Source organism: Callospermophilus lateralis, chromosome 2 (genome assembly GCF_048772815.1).
Source record: "Callospermophilus lateralis isolate mCalLat2 chromosome 2, mCalLat2.hap1, whole genome shotgun sequence".
Lineage (NCBI taxonomy): Eukaryota > Metazoa > Chordata > Mammalia > Rodentia > Sciuridae > Callospermophilus > Callospermophilus lateralis.
Genome location: NC_135306.1, coordinates 20097516 through 20110061, shown reverse-complemented (window position 1 = coordinate 20110061; position 12546 = coordinate 20097516). Strand labels below are relative to the sequence as shown.

The 12546-nt window shown below is 53.9% G+C and overlaps 1 protein-coding gene across 4 annotated transcripts in view; it reads left to right on the top strand.

The window, feature by feature from the left end:
- Positions 1-12546, top strand: part of Rgs3 (regulator of G protein signaling 3) — a 116852-nt gene that overhangs the window by 46355 nt on the left and 57951 nt on the right. For all 4 annotated transcript variants that reach the window (XM_076845646.2, XM_076845647.2, XM_076845648.2 and 1 more), the window contains 2 exons: positions 5029-5140; positions 11489-11532. In XM_076845646.2, the coding sequence (XP_076701761.2) occupies positions 5029-5140; positions 11489-11532 (156 nt within the window). The remainder of the gene's footprint in view (positions 1-5028; positions 5141-11488; positions 11533-12546) is intronic.

The window sequence follows — 12546 nt, the reverse complement described above, 5'->3', positions numbered from 1 at the left end:
TGCACGCTGCCAGTGACGGGCAGCTCAGTCCTCTCAAAGCTGTTAGGACATCTTTGATGGTTAGACATCCCCCCAGCCCCTAAAGACACCCCATTCCCTATCCCAGCTTCCTCTACGGAGAAGAGCTGGCAGTGTGTCCCAGCTGTGACGAGTGGCTTTGTCGGTGAGAAGATTCAAGCTGTTAGCCAAAGAGAATTTCTGGAGGCGCATCACTTACTCGAATTTTCTGAGTCTGTGTTAACCCAAATCCCAGATCCTCTTCTGAGATGAGTCTGATTTCTCCCGAGCGCCAGCTCTGCCAGCAGGGGTCAGGGTGCAGGCCAAGCCATTCCTCCTGGGAGTTGGCCCCTGCTTCTCCAACTGGGAGCTCTTTTCTGACCCACACACTCCCCAGAGCTGGCCAGGTTCCAGCTCAGCCCCAGAAAACTACTTGGGAATAGAAACGCTTGGGTACCCAGGGGCCAGGAGCCGAGGGCAGAGGGCTTACTGCCGAGCTGGCTCTGCCAGGCCAAGTGGCTGCTTGGGGCAGTGGAAAGATAAGCTTGGAGCAGGAGCCTGTGTGCGGCCCCAGCTCTGCGGCTGGGTCTCTTGTCACCTCTCCCCTCTTCTTCCGCCCCCCCCATCCGAACGGTAGGGTGGTCTGTCTTCGAGGCAGGGTCTTAAGCTTCTCAGCCTAAGCATCTGGGCACTCTATGCGATTGTCCCTGGAGCAGGAGGTCGCCTTGTTTTGTTTTCCCACAAGAGGACCAGCATTGCCTTTTTTCAAGGGGGCTCCTTAGGTAGACCACGTACTTAATCCCCCAGCACTGGTTTTGCTCACGGTCTTTCTGGATCCCCACTTTGGGAGCTTTCTTAAGAATCTCAGGCTCTCTTCTGAATTGCCTTAGTAGAAGCAAGACCTCATCTGGTGAGACCTGAGTTTAGGAGCTGTGCTTGGTGAGTGTGTGACATTGCTGTCAGGTGTGTCGGGACAGCGAGGTGTGACCACACATCCGCCAGACCCCGAAGAAGACCATCAGGGATTGCGGCCACCCTGAAACACACATCTGTCTAAATTCACTCTTCAACCTGCAAATATTGAGCACCCACTGTATACCTTTACCACACATGCATTTTTTATACTTGCTCCCGATTAGCTCTTGCATGTCTCCTGGAGAGGCATGATTGTCCCCACTTTGCAGACAAGGAAACTGAGGTTCTGGTGAGATTAACTGGAGCCTGAGGGTCTCAAGGCCGGTGAGGAATGGAGCCAGGATTAGTATAACTGAGTACAGCTCAGAAATGCCTTTTATGATCCCACACTGTCCTGACATGTTTGTTTAAAAACAAAGAAACACAAGCCAAGCCACAGCCATAGTTACACTTCATCCAAAAAATATTTGCCTCATGGATCTTTGGAACCTTAGAACCAAGAGATGCCCTCCCCCTTGAAGATGGAAGGAAGTGATTTGAAGGCAAGTAAAATAAATATGTCCCTTTCTCTTGAAGTATGATAGCAGCCAAACATGAGGATTGTTGTACCCTATCATGTGACTCAGACTAAAAATAGAAACCAATTCCAGAGGGATTTGGGTAGCTTCACAGAATCTAGTATTGGTTGGACTCTCAGTGATCACCCCTGGTATTTGTTTTTCTGAGGTTTTTTTGTAGTACTGGAGTTGAACTCGGGGGTGCTTTGCCACTGAGTTAAATCCCCAATCCTTCTTATTCATATTTTAAAGGAATTTTGAGACAGGGCCTTGCTAAGTTGCCCAGTCTATCCTCAAAACTTACGATCCTCCTGCCTTAGCCTCCCAAGTTGCTGGGACTACTAGAGTCCACCACTGTGCCTAACTTTTCTCTGTAACTTTCCAGCTAATGGTTTTCCTGGAAGTTCTAAATCTGCAGAGAGGCAGCCTCTCTGAGCAGTGGTTTTGTTTTCTGGAGAGGTCTAAATTGTAGGGAGTTCTCCGTTACCTTCAGCAGAATTCTTTGTTTCTGAAATGTTCCCCGTTTGCTTCTTTGTCCCATTTCTTCTCTGGGCATGCTCAGTTTGTGATGATCTGTGACGGTCCAGTTCCACACCATGCATCCTCTGCCCCAGAGGTCACGGATTTGCTGCATGTGCCCAGAGGTCAATCAGCAGTTTGGAACTGCTTCATTTAGACGTTCAGACAAGAGCCAGGGAGCATCTGCCCGTGGCCAGGCCCTGTGCGAGGCTGCAGGAATTATGTGAGGCCTGAGACAGACACACCCTCTTTTTATACACTGACTCACTGAGTTTACCATTAACTAAGTCACCAAGGTCTTTTCTGCAAATCCTGCCCTGAGGCCAGGTTCCCAGGAGAAGGCTTGGTTGGGGCCACCTGGGAGGACAGCCTTCCAGGTTGTAAGGGTTCCCTAAGCCATCCCTCAACCTTGACCCTTGGGAAAACAGATGTGTCCTCGGCGCCTGTGTGGGCAAGACACCTGGAGGACCCCTGGCCAGTGGGGGAAGGCCGCAGGTACTGGACCCTGGAGCTAGGCCTCACTCCTGTGGGCCCTGGGACTTCTCCTGGAGGAGGCCAGCTGATGCCCGCCAGCTGGGAGGGGTCTGAGGCTCTCCCCTGGCACGCTCGCCCTCTGCACCTCGGCCCGCTGTGTGCCAGCTCTGTCCTTTCCCTGACCTGACCTTTTGGAAATTCTTCATTCATGCCTTAATCACTTCCTGTCTAGACCATATTCTCAGCTCTGGGAGTCTGGGCTGGGGCCGTGGCCGGGGGCTTTTCCCACATTGCCCGTGGCTCCTCCCCTGTGCACCCTGTCCAGCCCTCTCTGGGCCTGGGCCACATTTGACTTTCTAGGCTCCTGGCAGATTGTATCCTCCAACTCTGCCCCTGACAGCCTCCCTGTGTGTTTGGAGGTGACAGCCAGATTTCCCTGGTTTGGGGACATGTTTTGTGGGAGCCTGAGTGTTTGTCTACTGTTTCTGGCTACTGTGGCATCCTCTCTCCTTTGCTTGGACTTTGTGTTCCTCTCCCCAGACAGCCAACCCCTTGAATCCTTCTGAACTCTTGATTATTTTCTTCCCTTCCCTTTACTATCTTATATTTTGGGTCTCCTTAGCGCCTCTCTTTGGTCCCTGTTTGGATTCTCGCGTATCTCAGGACAGGCCAGTTGTAGGCATATTTGCTCTCTCTCTGGATAGTGAGAGCTTTTGGATCTGGGTAGTGGTTTCTGGCTGTGTGGCTGTAGACAGGTCACTTAACCTCTCTGAGCTGTAGGGTCTTTATCTGTAAAGGGTGACGGCGTTATTTAAGTGATGATCTATAGAGAGTATTCAACAAATGGAGGCTTCTGTTGGGCTGTATTATGATAGGGTGTGCTGGGAAGTGAGTTGGATAAGATCACCATTAAGACCCCTTCCAGCCCAGAGTTCTGGAGTCTTTGTGTTTGGGTCCCACTGGAGAAGCAGGAGCCCTGAGGCCCCCTGCTCAAGAACATCTTCCTGTTGTCTCTGTGGCCCTGATCCTCTCAGTCTCCGTGTTGGTGCAGGGCTCAAGCCACAAGGGGGCCTTGAAACGTGTATTGCATACTTTTAAATTACAGAAGGGACAGAGTCCCACTGTAATATGATGCAAATTAAACAGAAATGAAGAAAGTCAAATCCCTACTCTCCAGAGTGAGGAGAGCCGGGAGTACCTTAGATATTTAAAGAATGCATATGGAGAGGGCTGGGGGTAGAGCTCAGTTGGTAGAGTTTAGGAGCTGTGCTTGGTGAGTGTGTGACATTGTGCACCCATGCACAAGGCCCTGGGTTCAGTCCCCAGCACCACACAGACACACAAAAAATGCATATGGAGAGATTTATAGTTTTGTTTGACAAAATTGCATTATATTCTAGGTATTTTTGCACACGGCACTGTTTCAGTTTATGAGAGACAGATTTCTATTTCTGCCCACATAGCTCTACTTTGTTCTTTTAATAGCTGCATAAAATTGTGCCATTTGAAAGCAGCGTAATTTATTTTATCCATTCTCTCTTGATGGGCATTTATGTTTTCTTTCTTTCTGTCTTTTTTTTTTTTTTTTATTTCAGAAATGCCGCTGAGCACTTCCTTCTCTGTTCCTATTTGTGTGTTCTTGACTTCTGTAGGAAGAATCTGAGAAGTGGAGTTGCGGGTCATCTCTGACGGCCTGTGGCTCAGCGTCAGCACGCTGGCTTTTTAAACTGGGCTCACCATCCAGCGCACGCTCGTGTGTCCTCAGCAGGCTCCAAGCTGACTTTTCTTACTTCAGAAAGGGAGGCAGGGTCGGGTTTTGACATCGCAAAAAGAACGTCCCAGAATGAGTACTACTTTGTGTTTTTTGGGCGCATCTAAAATTGGATTTTATTGCTTTTAACTAAAGGCCACTGCAGGATTTCCAAAACAAAGAGCAGTGTAAGCGGTCCGGGCTGTAGAGGATCCACTGGGGTTTTTTTTTTAGCTTAAAAGTATGCCAAGCATGCATCAGTTTACCTATAATATCTAAAAATAGCCTTTTCCTTTGTTTTTGGAGTGGCTAGAACATACGGGAGATAAAGTTCTGTACAAGTCTGTATTGGAATGGACGTAACTGGCTTTTCTTGAACTGATTTCTCAATGCAGTTAAAATTACCTGCAAGGTATCTAAATGACTTCAGGCCACATGATGCTTCATTCCATTGGGCCAAGAGGTGGAGGAGGAGCAGGCGCAGGGTTGGAGCTCCTAGGCGTGGGCGTGGCCAGTCCAGGAGAGGGTCTGGGGGCACCTGGCTGGAGAGGAGCTGGTAGAAGCTGCTGGCCGTAGAGGGTGAGGGCTGTTTTCTCCTTGCTCATTATCTCCTACTTCAAGGAGGGGACTTGAGAAAACTGGGGGCTGTGTGCCCTGCAGAATGGGTCCCCCATGGGCTGGGCCACACTGGAGCTGCCCCTGGTTCTACCTGAGATGACGAGGAGGATGTGTGGCGTAGACCTCCAGGGAGGTTGCGGCTGCCCACGTCCAGGGGACAGCGGAGCAGCTGGTTCTGTCTGTTGTTTCCTGGTGCAGGTGACGCTGTTTGCCTACTCGGATCTGCTGCTCTTCACCAAGGAGGACGAGCCTGGTCGCTGCAGTGTCCTGAGGAATCCCCTCTACCTCCAGAGCGTGACGCTGCAGGAAGGTAGGCAGGGCCTGGACGCACGAGTGCCCCTGCCCTGGGCAGCCAGATGCCTGGTTTGGGAGCCCCTCGGGAGCCTGGCTGCCAGCTGTGGGTCGTTTGAGTGTGCTCTGTGGTCGGGCTCTGCCCCTGGCAGCCTCTCAGATACTCTTGTTCCATTCTAGACCGTCCCAGCCTTCTGTAGACCTTGAGCTTTTCTGGGAGGTTCTATTCTAGAGATCTTCCAGGGAGGCTACGAAATGGAAGAGCTTTGGACTCAGACCCACCTTGAAATCTTGGTTCTGCTCATCCTTACTGGTGTGACCTTGGGAGATTATTCAACCTCTCTGAGCCTATTTCCTCATGTGTAAATGAAGATAATAATAGTATCTCAGAAGGTTGTTGGGTTCAATTAGGTCATTCATGCAAAGTGCCTGGCCCACAACAGGTGCCTGATAAATGCTGGTTGCCACCCCACTCACTGGGCCTGCCTGCAGACGGTGACCACTGGCCCCTCCTCAGCCAGCCACATGGCCCTGGCCAGAGCTGGGGGCAGCGGGAGTGCGTGTGGCTGGGGCTGGTGAATGCAGCATGCAGGAACATGGAGTGGATTTCTAACCCAGAACTTTCCATGTGCCCTGGTCCGCCGGGGAACGGGAAGCCAGCTGGGAGTGTGTGTCCAGCAGTTTGGTTTGGCGCCTGAGGTCTGCGCTGAGAGGGGCCCGATTTCCTCTCCTGGATCACGAAAACAACAACAGACCTGTTTGAGCACGGGCGACAGGGGGAAAATGTGACCCAGAGAAAGAATTCTGTTTGGGTGGGTTTTGCTCCAGGGAAACTTCCTGACTGCTCGTGGACCCATCCTGCGTGTTGGGTGCCCCGGCTGGCCTTCCTCCTTGGAAGCCCGCTGTGTCCCCGTGACAAAATTCCACTCTCACCTCCCCGTGGGAAATGGCTTTCACTGACCAGGGTGGCCGCTGAAAAGAAAAGCAAGTCACTTCACCTGGGGCCAGCCCCTCCCTCTGAGCAGGCTGGCTCAGCCTGACCCAGGGCCAGTGGTAGGAGGCGTCCTCAGCGCAGGCACCAGCTTTCTGGGTGCTCCCCTCTGCCCGCCACTGGACTCTGCCCTTGGCTTCCTTGCTGCCCGCCAGCTGCTCCCTGCTCCCTGGCACCCGGCTTCCCTGCGCTGGTGCACACCCTGCATACATACATACATACACCCTGCATACATACCGTCCCTCTGCTCTGCTGCCCCTGCCATCCCGCCGTGCAGACCGTGCAGGCCAGGCGCATCTGAGGTGCCCTGGGCAGGCAGAGCTCAGAGACATACCCCGAGGGGGACTAGAGCTAAACCCCAACTCTGCTGTGTTATTGTAGTTCTGGGGCCACTAGCCCAGCACCCTTGTTTGCTCAGCTTCTAGATACAGGGAGGGAGGGAAGAGAAGGGGGCTCCGACTGGCTGTGCTTTAGGTGGAGGTCAGGGTGGGTGGAGGAAGGGATGGAGGAGGGCGTAGCTGGAGGTGGGGGTCTGGCTTTGCTGCTCCTGTTCTGTGACTTTGGCTGCCTCACCCCCGTTTCTGTGGTCGGCTTCTCTGACTGTGAAACAAGGGGTGGGCCAGGCTTTTGTGTTAGCTTCCAGTCCTGACACCCTCTGTGGGGACCCCCATGGGTGCTGGGAGGAGATGGACAGTGCCCAGGCTGCCCTGTCTCCACCCCTTGGGGGGCCTGGACTGGGAGTCGGTTGTGTTTTCCCCTCTGGAGCCCCCAGACCCAAAACTTGAAGTTAGAGGAAGGGTGCGCTCCGTCCCTCACAGGGTCACAAGGTCAGGGTGACGGTGGGGGCCTGGTCATGAGGCAGGGGAGCTCTTCAGATGCTGAGCTGTGGGTCAGCCACAGTGGTGCAGGCGTGGCCTCCTTGACCTAAAGACCACTTCTGTCTGCAGAGGGCTGAGGAGTGAGGGTGGCCAAGGCAGTGTGCCTCAGAAGAGATGACCAGGGACATCAGAGCCTGGCATAGGGTTGGCATAGGAGAAGATGTGCCTGCTCTGGATTTGTTGGGCAGACCTCAGGCCTGACACGGTTTGGAGCAGCCTCTGGGGAAATGGTTGAGGGTGAAGGAAAGGCTCCGTGATGCTGGGCGCCGAGGGTGCGTGCTCTGGTGTGTAGACTTCTTTCTGGGCCACAGTGGGCTCTGGAGTGCCCCCGGCCACCCCCAGAGATGGCTCCAGAGGTTCACGAGGTCCAGTGCCCCCTCTGCTCCTCTCAGGGTTGGAGCTGTAGGACCTGCTGTTCTCAGTCCTGGCGCCTGATTTCCTGCCCTCCCGCCCAGGGCCCAGGAGACTCGGTGCTGGAGCAGGAGCCTGGTGAGGCTGCCATGAGACACACTCGGCCTCAGCCCCCGGGGGCACAATGGTCTCTACCTGAAGCTCCTAAGCTTCTTGACTCTTTCAAATTAATACATTCACAGAATTCATTTGGGGCAGAGAAGATGGTAAAGACTTTCCTGTCGGCTGGGGCCGGAAAAGGCTGTGTCTGTGGAGAATCCACCCCACCCTAGGGACCAAGGGCTCCCTTGTGACTTGTCTGAGGAGCCCTCACTTTTGCTGGCCAGGCACACTCCCAGGGCCTTGCCAGGGCATGGGACATTATGGGTGCGCACAAATGCTTGTGGGGACGGACTTAATGACTAAAAGGAGACCAAAAATATGCAGCAGTTTGGGAGCTGGGGGTGGCTCCTCTCCCCCTGGGCTCCCGGCTGGTGGTCTCTTCCAGCCTGCCTGCCTCCTCCTGCCCAGCTTTCCCCGAGTTCAGGAGGCCTGAATGGCAGTGTAATGGGAACAGGCAGAAGGCTGGAGCTAACAATTGGGACATCTCCGGTCAGCCAGGGCCCATTGTGGTCTCTTCCTGCCTCTGCCGCCCGCTGGCTCTGCTCCTCTTTGTGTTTCTGCCTCCCAGGCGGCCAGCATCACGCCCACAGTGCATCTTCCTGGCCTGCCCTGGTCTCTCAGACGTGTCCTGGAAATGTCCGACTGACTCATGGGCTCTCTAGCCACCTTGAGGAGCCAGGTTCTCACTTGGGAACTCAGTGGCTTTGGTCCCAGCTGCTAGCGTACTCGGAGTTAAATCTCAATTGACATTTGCTGACCTGTCCTCAGGGCCCACCTTGGTGCTCGCCACTGGGGCCAGAGCAGAGGAAGAGGCATGTCCCTGTCTGGAGCTCCCAGCCTGGTGGAATGACCTGTGGCCGGGCAGAAGTGTGACACAGCCGTCAGGAACACAGGCTTTGGGGGTGGGACGCCTGGTCAAATCTCAGCTCTGCCACCGACCCACTGTGCCCTATACAGGTTGTTTCCGCTCCCTGGGCCTTGGTCTGTGTATCTGGGGAATGGAGACTGCAGCCCTCCTGGCCTGCTTCAGAGGGTGAAGAGGATTTGGTGAATGGTTGAGTTGGGATTTTAGGCCAGGCATGAAAGGGCTCTGGGAAAAATAACAGAGGGGTCAGACCTGGGCCAGCAAGGCCCCTCTGGGCTCCATTTAGCTCAGGTTTAGAGATCTGCCCTACAAGGCCCGTGCATTCCTTCCTGGGAAGGGAGGCCCACTCTGGAACTGTTAATGGCTCCCCACTGAGTTTCAAAATGGCGGAGGCAGTTAGAATGTTGCGAGGAAAACCCCAGCACACGCTGCCTCAGAGTCTCTTTTCCACACTAGCCCCAGTCTTCTTATGTGACCTACTTCCTCCAACTAGGTCCCACCTCTCAGTAGTTCAAAAAGCCCCAGTCTTTTTTGTTTTCCTGTGGTGCTGAGGATCAAACTCAGTGCCTCACATGTGTGAGGCAAGTGCCAGTCTTAATGTTCCAGGAGGGAAGTGTGTTAACATTTTGTTGCTGTGATTAAAATACCTGGCAAGAACAACTTGGAGGAAGAAAGATTTATTTGGGCTCAGGGTTTTAGAGGATTTTGTCCGTGGTGAGCTGACTCCATTGCTCTGGGCCCGAGGTGAGCATGGTGGCAGTAGGGCATGGCAGAAGGGAGCTGCTCAGTTGATGGCATCCAGGCAGAGAGAGGAAGGGGCTGGGGGGAGATCAGTGCTTCCAGGGCACACCCTCCAAGTGACCCACTCCCTCCAATAGGTCCCACCTCTCAGGGGTCCATTAAGCTGTCAGTGGGTTAATGGATCAATCCACTGACGGGTTCAGAGTCCCCACCAGTGATCTCATCATTGCCTAAAAGCCCCGCCTCTGAACCTTGCTGATTTGGGGACCCTGTCCACCGCATGGGCTTTTGAGGACATTCCAGACCCAAACCATGGCCCTGAGGCTCTCTTTGGGTCAGCCCCCTTGCCCCTGTTTTTCGGTGGCCGCAGCAGCTCCCCCCTGGCCCCCTAGGCTCCCTTGGTTTGTCGTTCTTTTATGAGGCTCTGACTCATGCTGAGTGCTGCCCCCATTCCATCCTCTGTCACAGTGCTGCCAGCACCCGGCTGGGACGTGGAGCAGATTCCAGCGGAAGTTTGCAGCGATGCAGGGAGGTCAGGGCAGCAGGAGCTGGCTTCACAGTAGACTCCGCAGGGGAGGGGGGCCCCCAGCCTCGCTCCTGCCCTCTCAGGATTTCATGTCCTGGGCGCTCCTCTTCCTGGTAGAGCCTTCCGTCCTCACTGCCAGCTTCTAAAACCCGAATTTCTATCATTCTTCCTCCATGGATCTCTTTGGCTCTGCCTCTGCACTAAGGTCTGCTTCTGGAAAGTTAAGTGTTTTCTTAAAAGGAAGAAACCACCTCCTTTTATCTTCACACCCCCCACAACACAAGGAACCCACAGAAGCTTTGGAATCAGTTTCCTTCAACATGATGATTTCTTAGGCAGGAGGCCTCCCTCCCCAGCCCGTCTCCAGTGGGGAAATTAGGAAGATTTATTCTTAGTCCGAAGTAGACCCCCACTTACTTCGGGGCTGTTTTTGTCTGGCTCTGGCCCTCAGGAGATTTGGGCCCAGAGAACTGCCTGTGTTCCTGCTTGGAGGGGACCTGGCCTTCACCCACCAGCGCCCCACTCTCTGCTTTACTAGGGAGTTGGCTTGACCCACAATTTCTATTTTTACCTTGCTGCCTTTTCTTTGTGACAAATTTTGGTTCTTTGACAATTTCTTTGCTTCAAATATGTGTTGCGGAGTGTGCTTTGTGCCCAGTGTTTGCGAGGTAGGCCTTGAGAGGTGGGCTGTGGACCAGGCTGCTGAGTTGACCCCTGGCTCTCCCTCTTGGGGTCCTTGTGGGGTGGGCTGATACATGGCGGGCAAGCGCTCTGCCGCTGAGCTACCCCGCAGCTCTTGAACTGATACATGAAAAACACTTGAAGCAACATTTGGACCACAGCACTGTCACCCTCCAGAGATCTCTGGGGCTTTCAGCGTTGCCGTATGGTTGTGTCCTCAAAAGTGACAGGCTGCTGCTGAGGTGGATTGCTTCAAGTGCAGGGAGTTTCCACCCATCCCGGCCCTGTGTTCAGACAAGTGTCCCAAGGGGAAGTGCTGCCAGGGCCTGAGGAGTGGCCCGGTGGCCAGCGCAGGTGTCCTGGAGGAGGCAGCAGCTTCTCCTCCGCACTCGCTGTCTCTGGGGCACAGCTGCTGCTTCTCGCTGTCCTCGCCCTTGCTCAGGCTGTTCCACCTTCCCATCTTGAGTTCTAGCTTAGAAAGGTCCTCCTCCAGGACACCCTTGCCAACAGCTGGGGGTCACCTCTGGGCCCTTGGGTTTGTGCCTCCGCTCTTCTGCTGGAGGAGAAGGGAATGATTGACAGTCCCTCCCGGCGCTCTGCAGGTGCAGAGGTTGGTAAATGGTCGATTTGGGGATCCTGGAGCAGAAGGGAGGAGGCTCCAGGAAAACACACAGGAAACCTGCTCAGAAAGCCCGTGACTGGGGCTTGCCCTTCCTTGGCCCCGTGTTTCTTGGAGGGAAACAAGCTTCTCACCTCCAGGACCCAAATGGCTCCTTGTTGAGTTTCAGAATAGTCAAGGCAATTGGGGTGTTTAAAGGGAAACCCAGGTGTGTGCTGCCTGCACACCCCTCGTAGCAGGATCTCGGGAAGGAGGAGGCCTCCTGGGATCTATGACAGCTCCCTGTGCCTGCCTGTTGGATGCCCAAAGGGTGCTCCAGGGTGCCTCTCCTGGGGATGCCTTTCACGCTGACCTATGGGCGACTTACAACCGTGCATCACCCTGGTAGGCTAATTAGTGGGCTCTGCTCCTGGTGCCTTCCTCTTGCTCCCGCTTTTCCCAGGAAGCAGCACCTGCAGCCTTCGGGGCGAGACAGCTGGGACAGCTGGGCTGTGTCCCAGCTGAGACTCTTCAGCCAATGCTAACACCAGCCTTACTTTTTGTTCTTTCAAAGGTTCTTCAGAAGACTTGAAATTCTGTGTGCTGTATCTAGCAGAGGTGAGTCCCCTTCTCTGAACTTGAGGACAGTGAGCTGTGACCTGGGGCTTGAGGGAAGACCTGGGCCGGGTTCTGGAGGAGGGTTCTGATGCTGGCCTCCCCAGGGCTCTTGCACGCTCCAGGGCAAATCCAGAAGGGCTGCCTCTTGCTCAGTTGAACAAGAATGGCCGTCAGTGTTTCCATCTCTTAGCTTTGTGGGAAAGAGCAATGGACAAGATGGCGCTTAGGACAGCTCCTGAGATCTGCTCAGCTCGAATAATGAGGGCGCAGCCCGACAGCTGCACTTCACCCTGTTTATTTATTTAGCAGCCCTTCCTCTAGAGATTGCCCTGACTCCTGCACCTGCCTTTTTTGGTTGTCTTTTTCCAGGAAGTAACACCTACACTCCACTCCTACAGGGTCTCATCAGTGTTTCCAAAGGCCCCAAAGGCCCCAAAGGTGATCATACCATTCCCTGGGCCAGATAACGCAGGCTAAAGCAAACATGAAGTGTGTGTGTTTGGGCTGGACGGATCCCCGCTCAGAGAGGTGGACTCTCCTGGTTATCTCATGCTTACATGCTTGATTTTGGGATCCTTGAACGGGAGGGAGGAGGCTCCAAAAAAACACTCATTGGGCATTCTGTGCCAGGCTCTGTGCTAGGTGCTTTGGATGCAGAGCAAAACAACTTATTGCTTGATATGACTTGGCAGAAAAAATATCGTGAAACCTGGGGGTTAATCAAAGAGGTCCTTGGTGATAAAAAATATTGAGAGCCACTGAGCCACACAAGTTCTTTTCAACTTTCAGTGAATTTTCTATTCTCAATCTTGTATCTCTGCTAATGTGTGGGAAGGGCGGTGTCATTTCTAAGGAAGAACTCTTTAGGCTCACTCCTGCCCTCTGCCTCCCCTTAAGGCGGCCTCACCCAATAGTCCCGGGAACCTGTCTACGCTGGTGGGAGAGTCCACACTGTTCAGACCCTGGGGGTGGGACATGGTCTATCGGCTGGCCAAGAGGAATATACCCTTCTGA